Raw genomic sequence first — 25547 nt, 5'->3', positions numbered from 1 at the left:
GTTCAGCCAGGGATGAATAGATAACTGGGGTCCTCTCTGGTCTTTCTTAAGCATGCATCAGCCATCCAGATTCCCAGGAATCTGTAGCAGCTTATCAAAGCCCACGTGGCTGGCTGTCTCGTTTGCCGGGTCTCCTGTAAAAAGGTGAGGCTGCCCTGCTGCTTGCTGCAGGCAGTGTCACAGCCTCACTCAGAGCCCCAGAGACCTGTGGGACGTTGTCAAGCATACCAGCATATGCATGAGGCATAATGGGAGCCAGAAAAAAGCAAGGAGAAAGAGAAAGAGGCAGAAAAAAAGTATTTGAAGAAGAAATGGCCAAAAACTTCCTATATTTGAGAGGAAATGCTTAACTATACATCTGAGAAACTTGGCAAACTCTTAAGTAGGATATATTCATCTAAGAGACCTACTAGCCAAACTGTGGAAAGCTAAAAACAAAGGAAAAAATCCTGAAAGCACTTAGAGAAGTGACTCATTATATACAAAGGATCCTCAAAGATAAGATTAACAGCGGATTTCTCCTAACAAACAACAGTGGCCAGAAGGCAGTGGGATGACATATTCTGATTGCTGGAAACAACTGTCAACCAAGAATTTTATATCTAGCAAAAACTGTCCTTCAGAAATGAAGGTGATATCAAGATACCCCAAGATAAATGAAGGGAATTTGTTGCTCTTAGACCTGCCTTACAGGAAGTACTAAAAGAAGTCTTTGGACTGAAAGAAGAGGACCACGTGTAATCCAAATTCACATAGCAAGAAAGCATCACTGGTAAAGGTAATTATTCAGGTACATATAAAAAACAGTATATTCTTTTTCTGTTGCTGTGTAACAAATTATAGAAACATATGACTTAATAAAACAGATGCTTATTACTCCAGCTTTTAAGATGTTGGCCGGACTGTTCTCACATGTAGGTTTGACGGGAGAAGAATTTGCTTCAAAGTTCACTCATATTGTGAGCAGATTAATTCCCTTGGGTGTGTAGGACTGAGGACCTAAGCTTCTTGCTGGCTATTGGCTGGAGGTTACCTGTAGTTCCTAGAGATAACTTGCAGATTCTTGTCCTGTAGGCTTTCTCACCAAGGCTCCTTCGCTCATCAAGGCAGCAAGGAGGGTTGCTATAGCGAGTCTGCCAGCAGGATGGAGTCTCATGTATTGTAACATAACCACAGTAGTGACATTCCATCACCTTTGCCAGATTCTGTTGGTTAGAAGGAAGTCGCAAGACTTGCTCATACTCAAGGGGAGAGGGTTGCACAAAGACATGAACATCAAGAGATTGGGATTATGCGAGGGGCCGCCTTAGAATCATTCTGCCATAGACAATATATATACATTTTCCCCCTTTCCATCTCTTGAAAGACAACAGCATAAAGCAATAATTATGAAACTGTTGTTGGGCTTATATAAAGATGTAATACATCTGACAGTAATAGCACAAAGGAAGGGAGAGGAAATGGGGATGTACTGGAACAGTTTCTGTATGCTGATAGGATTAAATCCAAAGTAAGAATAGGAATGAAATAATAAAAAGAAATCAGTGGAATTGAAAATGGGCAAATGATGGAGAAAATTGATGAAACCAAGGAAAAGCTTGTTCTTTGAAAAGATCAAAAAAATTGATAAATCTCTAGCTAGACTGATGAAGGAAACAAGAGAAGAGACTCACAACCAATATCATGTATGGAAAAAACATTTCACATGAGATCCTATAGACATTAAGAAGATAATAAGGAATATGCCAAACACTTTTCTGCCATTTAGAAGAAATGGACAAATTGCCAGAACTGACCCAAGGGGAAAACAGAACAATTTAATAGCCGTATATCAAAGAAATTTAGTTCATAATTAAAATTTTCCACTAAGAAAACTTTAGACCCAGCTGCCTTCTCTATTAAATTATTTCAGATATTAAAGAAATAAACAATAACAACACTAGCCAAACTCTTTGAAGAAACACTTCTAAACTTACTGTATTAGGTTTTTCGTACCCTGAAACCAAATAAAGACATTGCAAGAAAAAGACACTGAAAACCACAGAACAGTATCCTTCATGACTACAGATAGAAAAATCCTTAATGAAATACTATCAAATATCATCCATCATTATATAGAAAGAGATATTACATCACCTCCAAGTAGTGCTTATCCCAGGAATGCAAGGTTTGTTTAACACCTGAAAATCAATGTGATGAGCAGTTTACCCTGTTCAGAATAGGAGTAAATACCAGGTGATCACTTCACTAGATGCAGAAAATGCGTGTGTCTGTATGCGTTCATCATAAAGACTCGCAGCAAACCAGAAGCTGAAGATAGCTTCCAAGCCCTAAGGAAAGGCACCTGTGGAAAAACTATGACTTACATCATAGTAAATGGTGAACTGCTGAATGCTTTCCCTCTAAGACCAGGAACGAGGCAAAAGTATATGCTTTTACAACATTTCAGCATTCTGTTCAAGTAAGAGTCCTGTGGATTGGAAAGGAAGAAGTCAAGCTGTCTTTGTTTGCAGAGAACATAATTGTGTATGTAGAAAATGGTAAGAAATCTACAAAATGTGCTGGAACTAAAAAGTGAATTTGGCTAGATTATAGAATACACAGATCTGTATGCAAAAATCAATTGTATTTCTCTATACCAACAATTAACATTTGGAAAATGAAATGTAAAAATAATTCATTATGATAGCAACAAAACTCTAAATGTTTGTTAATAAACGTAATGAAAGGTGTGCAATACTTTTACACTGAAAAGTGCAAAACATTGCTGAGGAAAATGACAGAAGACCTAAATAAATAGGTATTCTGTGTTCATGGTTTGGTTAGATCATTTTATAATTTTGTAAATTAGATTTACATTTTTAGAGTTGGTAGAGTTCCAGTCAAAATTCTGTCAGGCTTTTTTGAAGAAATTGGGAAATTGGTTCTAAAATTTCTTGGCCAAAACAGTTTAAGAGAAGGTTTGAGGATGTCTTTTAACTGCTGGGAAAACTTATTATAAAGCTACAGTAATCAAGACAGTGTGTGGTGTGGATACACTGTTAGATCAGTGGAACAGAATAGAGTTCAGAAATAGACCCACACATGTATGGTAAATTGCTTTTTGGCAAAGGTACCAGGGTAAATCATTGAGGAAAAGATAGTCTTAAACAAATTATGCTGCAACAAGTAGATATTTATATGGAAAATAATGAACCTTGATCTGACCTCACACTGTACACAGAAATCAACCAGCAGTGGATCATTGCCCTAAATGTATAAAACTAGAAGAAAACAAAATCTGTGTGACATTGTGTTGGGCAAAGACTTCTTAAACAGGACGAAAAGCAAAAAACAGAAGAAACAAATGACAGGTGGCTTTACCAAAATGGAAAACTTTTGCCCTTCAAATAGAAAATGAAAAAGCAAGCATAGACTAGGAGAAGATGTTTACAAAACATATCTGACAAAAGGGCTTGTATCCAGAATATAGACACAATTGAGTTTTAAACTCAATAATGAGAAAAACAACACAATAAAAATGGGTAAATGATTTCAGCAGACACTTCACAAAAGAAAGTATATGAATAAGCTCAATATCACTAGTCATCGGGGAAGTGTAAATTAACAATAAGTTACCACTTTATACTCTATTGAATTGGTAGCGTTAAAATTACTAATAATGCTGAGTATTAGTGGAGATGTAGAACATCCAGGATTCTCATACGTTGCTGGTGGGAAAGTAATACTGTATAGTCACCTAGAAAAACAGTTTGGTACTTTCTTAGGAAGTTAAATGTACATTTATGTGACCCAGCAATTCTCTCCTAGGTATTTATCCAAGTGAAATGAAAACATATTTCCATCTACATACAGACTTGGATGTATGAATGTTCGCAGTAGCTTTATTCCTTATAGCATCAAACTGGGAATAACTCACTTGTCCATGTACTGGTGAATATACAAATAAAAAATTGTATATCCTTATTATGGAATACTATTCAGCAATACAAAGGGATGCACTTTTGATGAACAACATCATGGATGAATTTCAAAAATATCATAAGTGAAATAAGTCAAGCACAAAAGCCCACATACTCTATCATTCCATTTATGTGAAACTCTAGAAAGGCACAACTTTAGTGGTTGCCTGGGGCCCAGAGTCTTGGCAGGGAATTGACTATAAAGAAGCAGGAAAGAACTTTTTGAGATGATGGAAGTATTTTGATTTTGGTGGTAGTTACATGACTATATAATTCCTCAAATTTCAGCTTGTACATTTAAAGTGGGTCAGTTTTATTGTACCTCATTAAAGCTGTTGCAAAGAAAGAAACCATATCGGTAGGGAATGTTTCTCTGCTCTTATTTATGTATACTTTTAAACTTTTCAGTAGGTTTAAATGGATTTCTTGAGACTGCTACAACTTGTTTAAAATAGGTTGCACCTGTGGGGAGGAAGCTTGCTAAAGTGGACAAAGTTAGGAGGTTGATGGGGCTGCCATGTTAGTGCCCAAGGAAGGCTTTTCCGATGAAGGAACATTTGAGCAGACATAGATGAAGTGAATTCAGTTCAGAGACGGTTTCTTCACATGTGCCTTGCACATTTCTTACAGAATTTATATCTAGGTGTCTTGTAGTTTCTATTACTGTTAAAAATAAGATCTTTTTCTTATCCTATTGCATTGGTTAATAATAATCCTTAATTTTTGTTTTCATCTTTATTTGCCTTATATTTCCCATTTGTTAATTCCTTGAGCAAAGTAACTATGCAGATTTCATATGTTGTTAATCTGCAGTCTTCATTCTGTGCTGTGTTTCCAGTGTGTGTTCAGTTAATGCATTTTAATGGTTTTTACTTAGACTAAGCAGATCACTGCTGTGTTTGTTAATCTTTGTTTTTCCCAGCTCAGCATAGCAACAAGATGTAAGTAGAATCTAAAAAAGACCTAAAGTGGAAAACCCAAGATGCAAGTGTAGTTTCATATAACATAGTTTTACTGTCAAATAGAGTGAGTACAGGATGCTCATAAGACAGTTTACTGGCAGCTTTAAAGGCACTCATGGTGGGTGAAAGGTGGGAGAAGTGAAAGAAGGTATTCTTAAATTTCACTAACACATTAAGAGAGAATGTCTGGAAGCAGTTGATTGGCCGGGTACAGATTAGAAATGGCCATCTTGGCAAGATTTACGGTTTCATCTGAATAGAAGGGGTTCTTTCAAATTTCATGCCTGTCTTCACATAGTCTGCTGTAGGTAAGTGAGGTATCTGCAGACAGACCGGTGCTCAGCATCCTGTCAAAATGGATACATTAGCGGCTCATGCTTATGGCTTACCGGTAGATGGCAGCAGTATGCTTTGTTTAAATGTTCTTGCCTTCATTTTTTTTTCCTAAGTCACATAGTGAATAGATATTGCATAGTTTTCTTTTTGCAAAGACCAAGACAGATATGATACTCTCATTTTCTTTAAATGGATAAAGATAATATTACTGTTGTGTAACGTTAGTTTATATTAAATGATTTTAGAAGTTCAGCTGATACAACTTACCTAAAAAGTGTTAACTTTTTATAGGTTTTGTTGCAACTACTTAATTGAAGTTTGTGTTCTCTGCAGTATTATTACTATATAGCATGTAGTTTTCAGCCTCCTAGGTTTTCCTAAGAGACCCAGTTGTCATAAAATGTCTTAGAACTAAATAACATTTCACTAAACAATATGTGAGTGTTAAATCACATGACTTTGGAGGTTTTTGTTTATTTAAAGAACACTCATGAATTTTTCTCTTTTCATGAACAGACTAAAAATTAAGGGTGACTTTTGTAAGAAGAAAGCATTTTAATCCTAGGTAGTTAGATCTGACCAGTTATCTTTACACGGAATTGTTGGCCTCCTGGAAGTGACTTACATAATATGAGGGTTCTTGCCCCTTTTTTGCCTGCTGCCCAGGAAGGCCAGTGGGTTGAGCGCATCACAGAGCTGACCCTTCAGGAAAGATTGGGAGCAGATGACAAAAGTCTGACTTGAGTCACATAGCAGATAAATCATTTTAGTTTCTTTCTCCTTCGTTTCTTTCTTTCTTTCTTTCTTTCAGAAATCAGTCAATTTAGGAGAGGGTTTTAGAACTGCTTTTAAAAAATAATGTTTCTACGGTGCTGAGTTCTCTTTCAATTTTTCACACAACGTGTGCCACTTAATTCTTACAAACTCCAAAGTTCTTGTAAAACTAAAAATTCAGAATAGACTTTTATCTTATGAAAACATGATTTATCAACATCACTTAACATATATCTTACATGCTTTGGAATTTTTACAGACCACAGAAAAACTTTTTTTTTTTTTTTTTTTTTTTTTACCTAATACACCCTAAAACAACACAGTCTGCCAGACCACAGTACATCCGTAATTTAGAGCAGCAGATGTTGCTACACATGCTTCTCTTTAAGACCAAGAAGCAGCACAAGAGAAAATAAAACAAAAAGTTCAAAACAGAAGAGAAACATGAAACAATACAGAGAGGAGGGAGTTGGGAAGCCAAGGGCAGTTGGTTAAGTTAGCAAACAGAGGGGATGTGGTGATCTGGACTCTGTGTTTTTTGTGCATATCTTTTAAACCCTTTATAAGTCATCCTCATCCTGTTAACTCAGGTTTGATACTTTTCTACGAAAATTGATTTTCCATTAAAACTATACTTCAGTTAAGCTGAGGAAAGAAGTACTTGACATTCATTATAATGTTTAATCGTTTCACATTTCGTAGGGGAATTGGCTAAGACGTGCTATATACCATGGCAGGGTTCACTGCTTTGTCTTAGAGTCTGCTAATGTTTTCATTTTGGTTTTAACTTTAGCTGATCCCACAGTTAAGGACTTAATCGGAGGCTTCACTGCTCTTCATTACGCAGCCATGCATGGCCGGGCCCGGATTGCACGCCTGATGCTAGAATCTGAATACAGGAGTGACATTATTAATGCAAAAAGCAATGATGGCTGGACTCCCCTCCATGTGGCTGCTCACTACGGTAGGGACTCATTTGTCCGCCTCCTCCTGGAGTTCAAGGCTGAGGTCGACCCGCTCAGTGATAAAGGTACAACGCCGCTTCAGCTCGCCATTATCCGAGAGAGGTCAAGCTGTGTGAAAATCCTCCTGGACCACAACGCCAACATCGACATTCAGAATGGTTTCCTACTGCGATATGCTGTGATCAAAAGCAATCACTCTTATTGCCGAATGTTCCTTCAGAGAGGAGCAGACACAAACTTGGGGCGCTTGGAAGACGGACAGACTCCTTTACATTTGTCTGCCCTTAGGGATGATGTGCTTTGTGCACGGATGTTATATAATTACGGAGCGGACACGAACACAAGGAACTATGAAGGACAGACCCCACTGGCTGTTTCAATAAGTATTTCTGGAAGTAGTCGACCGTGTTTGGATTTCTTACAAGAAGTCACAAGTATGTAATTTAATTATTACTATTATTATTACATATATTTTTTTTTAACAAAATTTGCATCTTCTGAGGAGCTTAAGGTATTTTTACAACTTAAAATAACCAGACGTTAATGATTCCTATTAGTCCTGCTTGGTAAGTAAAACCTCTTTCATCCGAAATGAAAAGAAATGCTCTCTATCACAACATTTTGTAAAAATTTCACTTACTAAAAGAATCAGGGGTAGATATGGTGAGAGAAGAACTGGAGAAAGGGACAGAGAGCAGAGAATTTTTTAAATTAAAATTTTTTTAATTAACAAAGATGGATGTTAGAAAAGGCAGTTCCAGCTAGTCTTTCCAGGCCTCCATGGACTTGAGATTGAAGAATTAGAATGAGAATTTTGGATCTTAGCGACCAGAGCTGTGGAAGGGCCCTGGAACTTGTGCTTTATTTATTGCTCATGTCTTACTGTTGCTTTTCTGCTTCATTATGATGTGGACATACATGAAATGGAACAGCAGTGATATTTATTTAGGTATCCTAGTAATGCAGGTTAAGGATGCTGGAAATGAGAAAAATTGTCGTAAGGAAAAATTTGCTATCACTGGAAAATTTGGTACCTCTACTCCCTGGCCCACACAGGACAGTGTCACTGACCTCTTTTTGTGTGGGCACTTTTTTTTTAAGCCAGAAAGTGTCTGACCCACGATGTGTAGTGGTGCCTGTGTTTGCATTGTTCTTCTGATAGAGGTGTTAGTTTGTGTGGCATAGCCACCCTCTCCTGTCCAGCTTCCTGTGACCAGTCGAGAACACATCTCAGAGCTTAGCATCCAGCATGAAGCTAAAGTCTATAAACAAAACGTTTGATTTTGTTGTCTACTGCACTTTTTCATGAATTCCCTTTTCCTTACCTGATTTTTACGGTTCACTCATTATTGTGCAAGAAGAAAACACATTCTGGGTACCAGATGCTGGAAGGTAAGGCGTTTACTTGATCTGCTTCTAAAAAGTAATCTGCTCCTCCTTGGAACTGATTTTGGGAGTAGAAAACTTAGGAAGAAATGAAGTGAAATTTGGATTTTGTTTATTCATAAGAAGGGACAGGCGAATTTTTTACCACTGAGCTTCTTTCGGCTAAAGCGTAAGAAGAAATCACGCTCAGGGTCAACTCATGCAGCCCAGCAGAACTTTGCTGTCCCCTGTGGTAGCCACTAGCCCCACCTGGCTGTTCCGCACTTTTTATGTGGCAGATGCCATGTAGGAACTGAATTTTTAATTTTACTTAATTGTATTAATTTAATTTAAATGTCCACAAGTGCCTCATGACTCCTGTGTTCTGCAGCACAGATATATCTGCCCCAGGAGAGATGCTTTGGGCTGTCTGGTAGGTGGACCCTCGCAGAAAGCTTTTGAGACACATCGATATACAAAAGACGGGAGATGTTTGGGAGGTGCTGGTTCCTCACCAGCTGACTCTGACTCTTCAGATCCAGGCTGCGTTTTGGGAAGAGATTGCAGTGAAAGCTCCAGTGCTGATTCTCACAGCAGGCGCTGTAACAGCCTTCATTTATAGACCGGGAGGGGTGCCGGTGTCGGGAAAGATGAGATTACTCTTCACCCGAGGTTGGGACTCTGTCATGGTCTATCCCCTAGAAAGTACATCTTATTCTTAATCAGTGCTGAGCATCTTTTTGTTGGTGTCGCTATCGTGTTGTTTTAACTTACACACCAGAGGCTCTTGGTTAAGTTATTCTGATCACCTTCGGGAAGCCATGTTACACTCATAAATGCCTCAGTCTGTTTGTTACATATTCTGCTCAGGGGTTGACGGCATCGTCGAGGGCTAGACCGCCCAAGCTCGAGTCCTAACTCTGCCACATATTAGCGGTGACCTTGGGTGGGTTACATAGCCACTTTGTGCCTCAGTGTCCTTGTCTTAAAATTGGGGTAACTATATAGGCTTGTTGTGAGGATTGAATGAGTTAGTATTTGTAGTGCAGTTAAAGGAGTACCTGGCACATTGAAGTGCTGTGTGTGTGTGTGTGTGTGTGTTTAATAAAATAATTAAATGAGGGTGGATGAACAGTGAGGGCTGGCTTGCTACCAGCAGAGTGAATCCCTTAGACTCTTATTCTACCCTCGCCTCTTATTTTCAGCTCTGCAGACTCTTAGATAGCCTGCATGTGGAGACAAATGGAGAGCAAGGATATTGAGTTAAAAGAGATTCCCACGTACCTTTAAAATTAGGGCAGATAGAAAAATCGACAGGGACTGCCTCTTTGTGGTTGAATTCTCAGCTGCACATAGAGCAGAGCCGTGCACCTGTAGGTCCTCAGTAAGTGTGGGTTGGCTGATGGACCGCATCCGGAAAGGATAGTGGCTGAGCAAACTGTATGCTTTGCAGAAGTGAAGGACCATCAGCCAGGACCTTTGGAGGCTGCAGTTACCCTATGTTTTCAGATACTGCAACATAATTCATTACTCCTTTTTGTTTTAATTGAAGTACAGTCAGTTTACAATGTTGTGTCAATTTCTGGTGTACAGACATTACTTCTTGACTTTATAGTCAGTGATGTTTCCTGCCAAAAGCAAATTGAGTATTTCTGCTTCGCTTGTACGTTATTTATTAGGTTTTCTTTTCCTAGTGAATAACTGTGTGCTAGAAGGACCGCCTGTAACTGATGCCCTTTGGAGCTCTCTACTGGCTCTCTTGGAAACCAGAGTGAAAGAAGGTTGGGCGGTTCAGGGAGCATCAAATCAAATCCCTGCACTCTTTCCTGTCTTTGATGCTGCCAAGCGCCAGAGCTCTCTAGGCACTGAGGCATTGGCTTCCAATCTGAGAGCTCAGATTCCTGAGGTGTCAGGACAGCAGAAGTGCCACTGGGTGGTCATTATTCAGGGCCGTGTTACTTTTCTGTGCACCATTTAGATTAGAAAGCAAATTATTTAAATTGGAAGAGGCCAAGACAGTCATAATCCTGGAATCTAAAAGCTGCTGTGGCTTTTTAGAAAAATTGCCATAAAAACTTCGATACACACGTCATAAAAACAGAGCAAGTCAAGCGGCTTACTTATAAGGTAGTATCTGCCAGTGCCTTGTTGATCACAAGTAGATGGAGAAGCCACAAAGAGCATTTGTTACTCTACAGCCAGACTTGCAAAAATCTCTGCCTTCCAAAATAGCTGGAATTCAGCGTGGTCTCCTCCAGAAAGCCATTCAAGTGAAGAAGTAGCTTATCTCTGCTAACCCTGGAACAATAAACGCAGCTCAGAAGAGCCAGAGATCATACCCGGAGACTGAGGATTGCCTTGCAGAAGGAAAGATGTTTTCCTGCTTAGAGAAGCCAGTTTTTGTTCTTTTCATTCTTTTACTTGAAAGAAAAAAGAGTGGAAATAAACCAAAGGGACAACAGCAGGGAGAATAAGGAAGGTGTGACTGATAACAGGTAGAGATGGTGATAAAGACAGGCAGCAGCAGATGTTCTGATGGAGGTCCACTGATGGACTCTGATGGAGGTCCACTGATGAAGGCCATGCAAATTCTATCACTAAAGTAGAATAATTTCTGCACAACGTTTGCACAAACACCATTATGGAGCTAGGAGGATCATGGTATCTCTGGCATATAGGAATGGGCTAAAATTCTGTAGCTGAAGATAAACAGCAGAAGATTGTAGGAACGTTTGCCCAATTCAAAGGAGAAAATTAACATTTACGCACAATAAACGGACAAGCACCAGAAAATGTTGTTAAAATAGTCTTCAAGAAAGACAGTTTCATAAGTAAAGCTTGCCTTTAGGGTCTGGTTGAATAATAATGGAACTCTTACCACCCCCCACCCACCCACCCAGACAGCAATCAGACTGTAATCTAGTGCTCTTTCCCCCTTATCTCCCTGCCCCACAGTATAAACTTCCCTGGCCAACATATGGATGAAGAGAGAAATTCCATGAGAAAGCTGGCTGTGGGCAGTAACTAGCCAGAACTCTTAATCTTATGGGGGGAAGAAAAAAGATGGGATTTTAATCAACTGTATGCCTGGGATTTTGTTCAGAAAGAAGTAGTGGAAAACTTACAGTTTGGGAGGGGGCCCACTTCTTAATGCTTAAGCACAGACTATGCCCACAGTAGGTAAGGACCTTCTGCCAGCCGCCTCTGCAGGAGCGGGGAAGGACGGAAAGGACCTGCAGTTCCTTGTGCACACAGCTTGGAACACTGTCAAGTCCACGCTGAGGTAGCAGTAAATGAGACGGCTCCCTGTTGGAGAATGCCACTCAAGAGTAGGCAGCTTCCACATTTGCTTGGCTAGACTGTTTGCAGAGAAGTTTCTCTGCATGCTGCCTGCCTAGGAAGCCCTTTAATTGTAAGGCTTTATCTTTTATGTAGAAAAGGGAAATGTTTCCAAGGCAAGGTGGCATCAAAGACTTGGACAAGTGGCAAGGTCCAGGGCATTGGAGGGGTCAGCTTGTCACCCATTTCTCCCTCTGCCAGTGACATCTCCATCTGTACTCACTGTGTATGGAAACTGCCTCTGTAGGGCTATTTCATGTTGGCAGAAGATAGGCAAGGTTTTTCTGTTACCATCTAACATTTTCATTAGTTTTAACATAGCAGTCAGTTATTTTCGATGGCCTGACCGATAATTCCAGCGTCTCTGTCATAGGGAAGTCTGGTCTGATGCTTGCTTTGTCTCTTCTGACTGTTGTTTTTTCTTGACTTTTAATGTGTCTTAATTTTTATTTTTTTTTTTAATCAAAGCCAGATGTGATGTATCAGGAATAGGAACTGAGATAAATAGACCTGAATGTTGGGTTTTTGGTTAACCTGTCTCGGAGTTGGGCTGTGTGTTGTGTCTGCTACAGCCGTAGGTGCCAGAGGCTTCAGATCCACCAGGGTCCTTGCTTTGGTCTCCCCTCTGGAGTTAGGGCTTCCCTCAGTGCCGCTCCGCAGCAAGTCTGCATCCTGGAACTCTTTCAGCTCTAATCCACTGTTAGCATGTTGGTGTGGTGGTTAAGATGTGGGGGAGGCGAATGGCCTAGAATCTAAGGATGAAATCTCAGTCTCTCAGTGGGCCTGTGTCCCTGGGCTATGACCTGCAGAAGAGTTTCTTAGTTTTGCCCACTCTCCCCTCTTCCCTACCACTACCCCCTCCTTGGAGGGCTTTGGTGGCTGGAGTCAGAGAAATGTTCATTGTCCAGGCGGGATTAAACGCTGGGAAAGTCTTTCCCCTTGGAGAACAGGCCTTTGTTACGAAGCTTCTGGGTGTGTGTCCCCTGGTTATTCTCACCCTCCCCCTGCCAGGGCCATGGGGGGCGCATCTGTATTGGCTCTTCACTGTGAGAACCTGGCGGGGTTCCTGAAAGTAAGACTCAGAAATGAGCAGGGGCTTCCTACGATGGCGGCTCTCACTCTCAGCCCAGCCCGCGCACAGCTTCTGGCAGCTCATCAAAATGACCACTTCTGTGTTCTTACCAGTTTGTGGCCCCAGCGGCTTCTGCTTCAGGTACAGATTTCAGCTGTGACGCTCCGGATTGGTTTTTCTCTCCAGGTTTTGCAGTGGAGGTTTGCCCTGTGACGTCAGTTTACTGATGGGTCCAAGATAAGTTGTTGATTTTGAGTCTGTTCTGTTTTTTCTTCTTGTAAGGATGGGAGTGATGATTTCAAATTCTTTATTGGTTGAAGCTAAAATAAAATGTGAAAAACATCCTATTCATGGTCCCTTGGGCTGAGTGGTATTGGGCCCACTTGGATCCAGAGGCACGTATCTCCCGCATGTCATCCTAAGCTCTCTGTGTCACAGATGCCATGAAATCAGCTGAGTCTGGTGTGGAGACAGCGGCTAATGGGCTCTTGACCCAGTGTCTCACTGGGCTCATAAACTTGCGCAGACTGCTTAGCCTCTGCCCGCCTCACGGACCTCAGTTTTCTCCTCTGAAAAATGGGGAAATTAGACTGTAGTCCTTGGGATTCCAACTTTTAAAAAATTCTTGCCTAGTAACCACCCTTAAAGAGGATGATAACCTGCTGCTAGTAATTTTATTTTTGGATTCATGTAAAACAGTGTGGACTCCTGGGAGTCCTCGAGACAGTTTTTAGGTGCCGTGAGGTCAAAGCTCGTTTCAGAACAATACTAAGATTCTATCTGCCTTCTTCACGGCACTGACTTCTGCAATGATAGTGTAAGAGTGGTGGTGGGTAACATGGCAGCCACCTCCGCATTAATCAGGGCAGCGGCTCCAGAAGGTTTGAGCCAATCTTAGGAAAGGATGTTCTAGTTCCATTTAGGAACGTCTTCAATTTAATTTTATTAAATCTTTTCCCTTTGAGTTTGTATCTTTTTAGTATTCTGTGGGATGAAAATTGAAAGTATTCTTATTGTAGATCAAAGTGCTGTGATTGAATTGAGGAAGAGCACTTCTGTGATGTGTTTGAGTGGAACCAGCAGCTTTTTGATGGAATACCAGTTTTACTTGAAAGATGAACTGACAGCCAAACTATAGCTGTTTTGTCCTTGGTATTTGGCAGACATTTTCTGGAAAGTGAATAAAGTTCACTTTGTCACCTTAAAGAAAACAACCGACAGTATTTATAGTGAGTAAGTCATAAAATTTGAGCTTTCAAGTGAAAATTAGAAAATGAAAAGCTTGTACTTGCCACAGGGACATAGACTCCCAATAGTAAAGGCTTTTTTGAAATCCACCAAGATATTAACAAAAGTGATTTTTTTGATATCATATCATGAATTGGGTCAGCATTTGGAAAATCTGCATGACCTAGTGAACCAATAATTTCCAAATGACTGATGTATATTGTTACAAAATCATGCACGGGTAAAAGATTCATTCAAAGGGCACGATACACCAATGGATTTTAATGTGAAAGAGTGCAAAACTTTCATTTATTTGGTTTCAGATTCCATATTGTATCTAATCTTAAAAACACACACACACACACCACTTGTTGAGTTTTGGTGAAGTCAAAGAAGATCCATGATTATCTAAAAAGGCTATTAAAATATTCCTTTCTTTTCCAACTACATCTGTGAGTGAGTCTGAATTTTTTCAGCTACTTCAGTCAAACAGCATATTGTAACAGGTGGTACGCGAACGCAGATCTCTGAGTCCAGCTGTCTTCTTTGATGCCAGACCTTCAGAGATACATGCAAGGATGTGAAACAGCACCACTCTTCTTATGAAATCTTTCCTGTCTTGGAAATCAGCTTTTTTTTTCCCCATAAAAAGTTATTTCACCTGATAATGAATTTATTACTGTTATTCTTAAATGAATCAGTAACTTTTTTTTTAATTTCTCAATTTTAATTTCTAAATACAGTAAATAAAGATATAACACACATAAACAAAAATTCTTTGAGGTCCATCAACTTAAAGAGTGTGAAGAGGTCCTAAAACTAAAAAGCTGAAACCTAGTGATGTACCATTTCTACGTCCGCAATTTTAAGGACACGCTGTTTGTTGGCCTTGTGCTTTAGGGTTTGTTGGGTCTCTTTCACATGTTTCTGTCTGCAGTTACAATCTGTGGATAAAATGAGATGCTTTAAATTACTGCTTACCCTGTGCTAGTGTATTTACCAGTTAGGATCTGTAAAGATCAGTGATTCCTGAACTGTGTCTATAAAATTGTTATTTTATCAGATGCTATGGTGGTAAAACAGATTCATTATTCATATCTGCTGGGGAGGTTAGTACCCTGGATTCTATATCCCAGCTTCAGGGACTCACCATGCACAGTAGCATGTCAGAGGTGCCAAGGAGTCCTTGAGTGAGTTAACCACTTGACTTTGTTTATGGAACACCTTACTTTTTTTCACACAGCATCTTTTATTCCCATGGCACGGTCTGGTATAGATTACTCTTAAGATAGAGAATATGCCAGTTGGGTTTGTGTTTAATATCCAGAGGTGTCGAAGTTAATTCAGTGTTTCTAGTTAGATGCTGTTCAAAGACTTGAAGTAACCACTCAGTATGCTTCAGTGGTATGTCAGAGGTAGTTAGTGCTGGGCTGTATTGATTTGTGTGTTTTAAAGAATTAAAGGAATTAATAAAAGGAATTAATTACTTAAAATTTAAATACTTCTATTTAAATATTTAATAATTTAAATAATACTATACATGATTTTAAAATAATTTAAATAAAATTTTAATTAAGTTAATAAAAGGAATTTTTAAAATAAAGGGCTCATATTTCTAAGAAAAAAGATTAGGTAGATAGCAATGAGTTGCAGGAGACTTAATTGGTCAAGTACTTGAGATTGTTACTTTTTTGAACATCAGTCACAGGCATTTAAAAATGCTATTTGATAAACACTGCAGTAACCTGAAATATGTTTTCTTTTTATTTTAGTAATAGTCAAGTACCATATTTTAGCTGAAGAGTTTCAAACTTTGAAAAATTAAGAATACAAATCATGCTTTTTTTTTTTTTTACTTTTTAAAATTGAAGTATAGTTAGTTTACCATGTTGTGTCAACTTCTGGTGTACAGCATAATCTGACTCTTTTAATTTTAAGAGAGTGAAATTTAGACTGGCTTTCTCAGCTAAATCCAGTACAAGGCCAAGTATGTAAGCAGACAGTCACATAAAGCAGCCCCTTTGCATCCTGTATTCCTTTCCAGTGCTGCTGTAATCAGATTCTTTGATTTTTTTTCTCTTTCTTTCTCTCTTTTCTTTTAGTATGACTTATCAGAACAATGTTACTATTTAACTCTTTGGAGAAATAATTTGTGTAGCACATTTTAAGTAAGGTTATTTTTGAGTATTGATTTTTTGTTCTAACTGGGGATTTTGCTAAACATCTACATTTATACTCTTAATTAGGTTTTTTTAGTCCCAATGATTAAAATCACTTTTAGAAATAAATAAGTCAACAGTACATAGTTTTAAGTCAAATTATACCACATTAAAAAGTTCCTATGATATAGAAAGTATTACCTTATTCTGGACTTTTTCCATCATACTGTATTACTTTCTATTTTTTATGAAAAGGCTTCTAGATATTTCTTGTCATTTGTTAGGAAGCAGTATAAGGTTTTGTTTGGCTTAGTGCAAATGGGAAATACAGGTCAAGGCTCTTTTGCCTGTGAAGAAAAATGTAATGAATGGACAGATGTCATCAGGGCTGATATGTGTGTATACGTTTGGATTTCATCTAAGAGTTAAATCAGTGGAAGCATTTTATTTTACAGTACTATGGTTTTTATTTTAAGGTGAGCTAGCAACTGCCTTTGTCCTATAAAGTAAGATTTGTTTAGCACATTTCATACTAAGTCCCTGTGAAGGGAATTCAGAAGCAGGAGCAAAGGAATAAAATGTATTCACGGTAGGAGTTTAAAATGGGAATCTGAGATTAAAACAGAGAGAAGACCATTCCAGATGTTGACCTAAGATGGAATGGTACTTGAAGGAACAAGTTAGATTATACAAAGCAATCCAGAACGGGCTAAATCTTTCTTTTTGTTCCTTTATGCCCTCCCCTCTACAAACAGTCTCTACCCTCCTTTCCCCCAAAGAAAAATGTGGAACTTTTGTTTTACTTTCATTTTGTTCGCTTTGGTTATCTAAAAATGTTTTGCCTCTCTGTCTACCTTTACAAATATTTCATCTAAATAAGTAAGTTTAGCCTATCATAAACACAGTGGTGCTGATGTCAAAAGGAGGTGGTTTAGGATATTTAATTTTCTAAATTAATGCTGCTGCCCTGGTTTTGTAATTTATCCTAGACCAGACCCTTCAAAAGCTGATTTCCTATTTTGTACCAGCCCAATTATTACTAATTATGGGCTTCTTTACCAAATGGAAAGACTGGTAACCCTTTGAAGTGTTATGTAATCCCATTGTAATTCATTAGTATGAATAATAGCGTGTAGTGTTTCTGCATCCCCCGTAGTGCTTGTAATTCCTTAAATTATGCTCCTTTTGTGAGGTGTCCCCCAGTCTCCCCTGTTACAAGCCCGTGGACAAGACGATTGCTGTTTAATAGGGCAGGAGTGGTTTTCTAAGACGCCTAGTAAACAATGTGCGCGTGTGAGTTGATTTTTTTGGCTTGTTCCCTTTAATCTTTCTCTGCCTTCTTTTCCTCTGCCACTGCCTCCTTCTTCCCCTTGCCCCTTTAGTCTCTGGGACAGTGCATTTCTGAGCGCATAGTAAGTGCTCAGTAATTTGTTAACAAGAAAATAAATGGAAGCACACCTCGGAGATACTGCAGATTCTGTTCCAGACCACTCCTGGAACACGAACTTCGCAGTAAATCCAGTCATACAAACTGTTCGATGTCCCAGCACGTACAAAAGTTATGTTTGCACTGTACCATAATCTGTTAATTGTGCGATAGCATTATATCTAAAAAAAAAAAAAATTACATCCGTTAACTAAAAAATACTTTGTTGCTAAAAATGTCTAACCATCATCTGAGCTTTCAGCTAGCCATAGTAGTAGCAACACCAAAAAAAAATCACCAATCACAGATCACTATAATATAATAATAATGAAAAAATTTGAAGTGTTGTGAGAATTACCAAAATGGTGACACAGAGACATGAAGTGAGCAGATGCTGTTGGAAAAATGGTACCAATAAGCTTGCTCAATGCAGAGCTGCCACAGTTCTTCAATTTGTTAAAACAAACAAACAAACAAACAAAACACAGCATCTGTGAAGCACAGTAAAACGAGGTGTGCCTGTACTTCGCTTTCAGTCATAATCTTCTATTCCTAAAGCGATATTCCTGAGTCTCAGAAAACAGTCATTACAGTGAGTCTTCGTTACTCTTTATTTTTTAGCCCACTTTTCACTCAGTGCGGCTACTGGGCAGGATGAGGGAATATCTGTGTTTCTGTGGAGCAGTAGTTTAATGACATCCCTCACTTCATCGCTGCACAGCTTCTTATACAAAAGCTCTCACATTTCTGCCTCATTCAAGTCAGGCAGTGATTTCCAGAATGTGATTTCCATCAGTTCGTCCAGGACCAGTTGCTCCTTTACTGTTAATCTGCCAACTATTTTTCTTACTTGGTGTTAAGAACCAGGAAGGGCCCTCGACTTTGCTGAGAAGGAGAAGCAACCACTAACTATCCTAACTAGTATTTAAAAACTACTGTTTTAATATTGATTTACCAGATACGTCAGAGCTCTTACTACATGCCTGATACTACTGTAAGCACTTTACCAAAACTGACTCTCCTTGTGCTTGTAAGGGCTATTATGTTGGTTGTTCTCCTCAGTTCACTGATGAGGAAACTGAGACAGGAGGCTTCTATTATGTTGGTTGTTCTCCTCAGTTCACTGATGAGGAAACTGAGACAGGAGGCTAAGTAGCTCACCCAGGGTCACATAGCTGGTACGTTTGGGGGCCAGCAGTCAGACCCACCCATTCTGGCTCCGGAGCTGATGCTTTGTAACCATTGTACTGGGCATCTGCCATTCAGGGTCATTCTGCGGACAGGAATTATGCAAAGCCACCTGTTTTGGATTTTTTTTTTTTTTTAATGGCAACACCCTATTTCCATATCCCAGAATCTCACTCGGTTATCGAATGCTGCAAAATTTACTGGCTTGAAATAATAATGGCTGATCATTTTACTTCTCTGCTCCAGGCAGTGTCATCTGGAGCTGCTTGACTGGGGCCCCTCCACTTTCCAGAGGGCTCTCACTCTGGTAGCTGGCTGGCTGGTGTGGGCAGTGGGCTGGGAGCTCAGCCTGGACTATGGGGTGGGGATGTTAGTTCTTTTTTTGTAGACTGCTTGGTCTCCTTCATGGCATAGTGATAGCTGTGTTCCAAGAGTGAATGTCCCAAGGGCCAGGAGAAAGCTATGATTTTTGAGTCCCATCGTAGTCACTTAGTCACTTTCAAGGAGAGGGAACCTGGAAACTGTGTCTCAATGCTGGGGTATCCAGTCCCGCTGTAAAGAGAACACAAGGCTTAGGAGTTCCTGCAGTCATTTTTGGAGAGTGTAATTTGCTATGAAACGAGATCATCAGAAGATATACCCCATTTGGAACCTTTTGTCTCCAGCTCTTCTACTTCAGCTAAGCAAATTCCAATAATACTGTTTTCCACATTGTTGGATGACATGTTTTCGCTTAAGGATGCACGTATATACTTCTCTATGTCAGTTTTATCCTCATGTGTTTTTTGCCTGAATACATTGTGGTTGCCCTTTTCATTAATATTGTACTTGAAAAGAACCTGCCATCTATTAGGAAAATCAAATTCTTTGAAAAAAGAAGATTCAAACCTAATTCATATTCTGGTTTGCATTTGCAGATCAAATACTATAAGCATCTGTTGAAAAATGACAGTGATAATTTATTCTCTTCCTAAAGGTAGCCCATGAATGGTGATGAAAAATAATTCAAAACAGGTTAGAAAATGATCTGCTGTTGACATGGGTATGTTTTGCAACGAGTCGACTGTAAAACAGTATAAAATACTTCAAGGGCCAGCCTATTAAGTATTCATTTATTCAACTAGTATTTGTTGCGTATTGTCTCAGGCCTTGGGCTTTTACACTGGCGGCCAGAAATTGTCTTGCTCTCTTGGAGCATGTGAGGAAGATGGGCATTAATAGATCATCACCAAATAAATGTAAACTCATAGCCTTATTCAGTGCTGCAGAGAAGAGGAGCTCTGAGAGTATCTGTTGGGGAACCTGACCTCATCTCTGATGAAGTGCCCTCTTGCCAAGAGACACAAGTGTGTGTTACAGCCACTCAGGGATCCTTGCTCAGACATCTGTAGATACACGTGCCCCTGGTTTATGGACATTTTAAGGTTCAGAACCTCTTGGAAAGCACCTGTTCATACAGATCTTACAGAGCAGAGATCTGCGTCTTAAGGATGCTTTTTCACTCGTGAAGAATTACTTAATTTTGAATAATGGTGATCGCTCTAAACCTGTACAGTTCAAGTAAAGGATCAAGGACTAAGTATAGCAGCGGTCCTCCACGAATGGCCTGGGGACCCCTGGAGTTAACCCAGACCATTTCAGGGCATCTAAGGTCAAACCGATTTCCATGATAATACTAAGATGTTATTTGTCATTTCTACATTCTTTCTTTCGTGAGAGGAAATAGAGTTGTCCAGAGACGGGATGATGGGGTTTCATCACAGCAGACTGAATGCAGAAGCATGTATGAGAAGTCAGTGATCATCTGTTAAGCCAGACCTTTAAAAGCTTTGCAGAAATGTGAAAGATTTCCATTCTTCTCATGATTCATTTTTGAAAATACCATTATTTTCATAAGTGTTACTTATGTTAGCATATAGTAAGTTTATTATTTTAAATGAACTAAGTATTTCTGAAATTTCTGTTTTAACTTCTGATATGATCATTATCAATAGATATAACCCACATAAATGGAAGTTATTTTTTGGGGTCCTGGATAATTTTTTTTTTAATGTGAAGAGGTTTTAAGACCAAGAAGTTTGAGAACCACTGAAGTATGGCATTCTGCTTGACTTTGAGTGTGTTACTTAATCTTGGAGACGCAAAGAGTCTGTAAAATCAGGATGATGATCAAAGTACTTCCCTCATAAAAGGGAAGGATTAACGAGTTAGTATATTGTCAGGAGCTTATAAGACTACACAGCGCAGAGTACACATTCGACATATGTTAGTTTGTATTATTGTTACCATTTAATATGAAAGTAGAATTTATGTGAATTCAAGCACTTTTTAAAAAAATTTTATTGAAATATAGTCAGTTACAATGTGTCAATTTCTGGCGTATAACACAATGTCTCAGTCATGCATATACATGCATATATTCGTTTTCATATCCTTTTTCATTAAAGGTTATTACAAGATATTGAATGTAGTTCCCTGTGCTATACAGAAGAAATTTGTTTTTGTTTTTGTTTTGTTTTTATCTGAGGCACTGTTGCATACAATTTTTGCTTGTGTTTGTGGTCACTTGTATTGTTTTGGTAAAACACAATATCCAAAAGTGAAAAAATTGTATTTTATAATTTTTCTTTTGAGTTTGTGTTAGAGCAGAGGTTTTTATTGGCAGATGGTTGGGATGTGAGGTTTGAAGAGACAGATTCAGAATAGCTTGGGGTGCTTTTCCAACCCACTCCTGCCCCCCTAGCCTATGCCCTCCCCCCTCTGCTGTCCAAAATCATGGTGAGCAGGTGGGCAGATGTCCTTTGAGAAGGCTCCCCAGGATTGTGTCACTGCCCTGGACAGTGAGCTGACAGGAGGAGCCACGTGAGAAGGCGTCCCTTTCAGTTCCCTCACTTTTCAGATGGAGAAACTGAGGCCCAGAGAAGTGATTCGCTCACACAGGTGTTAACCCATCACCTCAGAGGCCTGTGCAGGATGAGAATTGGCATTCTGATTTGTAATGGTAAGAATACCAGGCTTAGAATCAGAAGAACTGGCTTTAGTCCCGGTCTCAAAAGCTTTTAATTGGTCATCTGACATTGAGCAACTAACTTAAATCCCTGATCCTTAGTGTCCTTAATTTGTAAAATGGAGGTGAAAATATTGACCATCCCAGGGATGTGAAACCATCACAAGACACCACATCAAGGTACCCAGGATGCGTCCTTCTAGCTAGAGTCTCTCTAATCCTTTGCACGTAAAGTCCACACAGAGACACTTCCCAGTGAAACCCAACTGTTCTTTTCAGAACCTAAAAGCCCGCGCCTTAAATATTGTGCTTTGTAGCTTTGTAACATTTTCTTTTTTCTGTCTTTTTAGGACAGCCCAGAAACTTGCAGGACCTGTGCCGAATTAAAATTCGACAATGTATAGGCCTTCAAAACCTAAAGCTACTTGATGAACTACCAATTGCCAAGGTCATGAAAGACTACTTAAAACACAAATTTGATGATATCTGATATACAGAACTGTGAGCAAGATTAGGAGTTATATTCCAGATACTTAAAAGGCTTTTTGCCTTGCACAAAGTATATCCTATGCAATTTCTGATTTGCTGTGAAGTCAGAAAGCAGGTATACACTTTTAGGTTTCTTTTTGTTTGTTTGGTTGGTTGGTTGGTTGGTTTTCATTGTAGGGGAGGGTTTTTTTTATATATATAAACACACACACACACACACACCACATGCTTGAAGGTCTTAATTTGGTTTCTTGGTCCAAGTTTAAGAGGTCCAAGCTTTCTATACAATATTGCATTTATAAAAAAAATTGTTTTTTCCAAAATGACACAAGCAGGTTTGGAGTGGAGAATTTACCTTTTCCAAATTTATGGTTTCATTGGCGTGCATGGTGTTGTGAACCAGCAGAGCACTTGTTAAAGTTGGGAGGCACAGTTTCACCCAGGGGGTCCTGGGTTCTACTGGAAAATGCCCTAAGAAATTTTTAAAGTCATGCTGTCACCTTTTTCATTTTTAATGAGTACAAATTGGCTGTTTCAAACTGTTCTCTTCCTAATTAATGTAGCTTTTGGATGACATACATCCAGTACCCCTGCTTTCCTGTTGGTGTGCTCTTGTTTTTAACTTATTTTTTTTAACAACTGTTGTACACTACCCAGAGACATTGGGTCTCAACTTCTATCTCTAGTTGAACTGTGCTTTTAAAAAAATTAATGGGAAAGAAGATAACTTTCTAAAGCCAATGCGTTCTGTTTTTTAAAACAGTGCCTCCAGTGCAATACTCTTTCTGGTGTATTTTATCCATTATTTCACTCAGTGCTCCTCATTCCACAGCCGGCTTTGACATACCTGTGAGAACAGGAGCCGCCACTTTAATTTTAATTGCAGAACCAGAGTTATGTCAGTTGCAATTTCCATGTTAAGCTTTGTTTTTTACTTCACTTTAAGCAGAAAATTTCCTATCCTGGTGGTAGAGTATTCCCTAAAAATAGCCCAAAATATTGTGAAACCATTTGGCTTTAATGGTTAAATAATTTGGGGTGGTTTCCTGGTGTTTTGTTTTGTTTTTTCTTCCCAGTTAAAATAAAATTTCTAAAGGGCAAGAATTTCTAATGGGTGCACATTTGTAAGCCTGGTTAATTCCTAATACGCTAATTAAACATTTCCTATCCATTTGTAAGGATATGTACACAGTGAAGCTCTTCAGAACAGTTACTTTATTTTCTAGGCTGATTGGCATATTTCTGCAGTGTAAACACAGATGTGATAAAGTGTCAATAACAGTGATTCCAGAGGCATTCAGGGTCTACGGTGAGGCCCTGAGAAATGAGTTCTGTGCTTGAGTTGTCATCATATTAGTTTCAGAAGAAGCTTTAAAAATATCCCAGTATTGTGCTTAGTGCTTTGGGAAATTTCAGAATATTTACACACTTGTAATAAAATTGTTATCAAAAGTTTACAAGATGAAGGGCTTTCCTTGTCTGCATTTCTAGTTATAAGTCATTAAGAATAAAACTATTTCGCCTGAAAAGTATAACAACAGAATTAGAACTCGGCTCTGGCTTTACCCCTTTTCAGAGCCAGCAGTGATATTTCAAGCACAAATTTGTTCTCTTGGATGCAGCAAAGCTGTGGCATCAGAGAATCTGTTCTGCTGGGTCTAGGCTATGTATAGGTTTCTGAAGAACGGCAGCTTCGAGAAGGGAATGATTTGGGGGATCATGGACAGGGCAGACACTCTTTTGCAGGGAGTTAGTGAGAGTGTGACCAGTTTTGTAACCATCCCCAAACTGTAACTGGTATGTGATGAGTAGAAATGGGTGGTCTGTCTTTCCCCATAACAAAAGCTCCAAAAAGTTGCCTTCCGAGAGAGAGTGTCCCTTGGGAAGCTAGGATCCGGGCTGTGTTCTCGTTCTGGAAACCAACACCTGGGTCAGAGGTAAGACACGGTGTCACATCAGGGGCATGGCATGGCCAGGAAGGAACAGAGTGTTCCTCCTCCCCGAAACCCTGGGCAGGGAGACAAGGAGATGGGAGGGGGTGCGGGGGTCCTGCGCTCTGAGCAGTGATGTCAGTGTGACATTCACACAGGGCTCATTTCCTCATGTGTGTCTGTTTATTCAGTGAGTGTAAAGTGATTTTCTTTCCCCAACCACTTGAAGGTTTCCGAACTAAGTTAGCCACTGAGTGTGAGTCAGGGAATTCCAAGTAAAAAGATCAGATAAAGGTAAATTCTTTGTTCTGTAAGGCTGCTGCAACTTAAGAAAAAAATTATGAGAGCTCTTCCCGGAATCGAAATTTCTATTTAATTAAGAAGTGTGTAATTCCATTATTTATTGTTTGAGGTTTGATTTATCTGGAAGCTTAAAAAGAATGTTTTCTTTTTTGTTGTTAATAAAATCCCAGTCACATATCATATGTAACAATAACTAAAATGTCTCAGCGTTGGTAACTGATGGAAATAGGGGCGAACGTGTGGGTCTACACTTGAATTTGATAGGCAGAGAAGCATTCTGTGGTCACAGAATGAGTATAGAGAACAGACATTCTCAGAAAATCAGCCGATTGGTTTTTCCAGAATCTTGACTGATATGTTAAGAATAATATAAATTTGTCACTGATCCTTCTATGTTTCTTTTGAAATTTATCATTTAAGCCTATTACTAAACCTTTATAAAAATATATTTGGCAAGTACACCAAAGAAACCAACTCATAAAAAGATTATGATCATTAATGAACTGCAAACCTCATCTTTTGAAAACAGATTTTTTTGTGTGTGTAAATATTTGTGTTTATAAATGTACAGCAGAGTAAGAGTGTTTTTTTAGATTATTTAATTCCCATATTTCTAAACTCTTTACTACAGAATAATCCACGCTTGTTAGTTTGGAGGACTTGGCTTTTTTTTTTTTTTTTTTAATCCATTATCAGTCATGCTTGGAACAGCATTTCCGCTAGAGAATTCAGAGTTCTGGCAGTAGCGAGAGTACACATCTGGAGTGTGAGGGAGTCTAGCCTGATCTGTCAGATGCACACCCTAAGAGACGAGAACGCGTAGTTTAATTACGAGAGTGGACCATGCAAAAACTGAGATTCTAACTCTCATCCGCCCAGAATGTGATTGGGATGAGGAGGCCCTTTGCCCACAAATTCAGCTTTCATGTAACTCCTAGTGTGTTCTATCATAATGTATTTTGTTCTTCCTTTGTAATGTAAGTTTTGCTTTGGGTCAATTTGAATTAAAAAAAAAAAAACTTAAATCTGGTTTAAAATATAT

At 39.0% G+C, this 25547-nt stretch overlaps 1 protein-coding gene across 1 annotated transcript in view; it reads left to right on the top strand.

The window, feature by feature from the left end:
- The window catches only part of ASB7 (ankyrin repeat and SOCS box containing 7), a 48591-nt gene extending 23405 nt beyond the window's left edge, over positions 1 to 25186 (top strand). The window contains exons 5-6 of the mRNA XM_010985333.3: positions 6828 to 7433; positions 22133 to 25186. Of these exons, the coding sequence (XP_010983635.1) occupies positions 6828 to 7433; positions 22133 to 22272 (746 nt within the window). The 3' untranslated portion in view covers positions 22273 to 25186. The remainder of the gene's footprint in view (positions 1 to 6827; positions 7434 to 22132) is intronic.
- The last annotated feature ends 361 nt before the right edge of the window (positions 25187 to 25547 follow it).

This window comes from Camelus dromedarius, chromosome 29 (genome assembly GCF_036321535.1).
Source record: "Camelus dromedarius isolate mCamDro1 chromosome 29, mCamDro1.pat, whole genome shotgun sequence".
Lineage (NCBI taxonomy): Eukaryota > Metazoa > Chordata > Mammalia > Artiodactyla > Camelidae > Camelus > Camelus dromedarius.
Note: the sequence above shows the minus strand (reverse complement) of the source record. Positions and strands in the feature narration are given on the sequence as shown.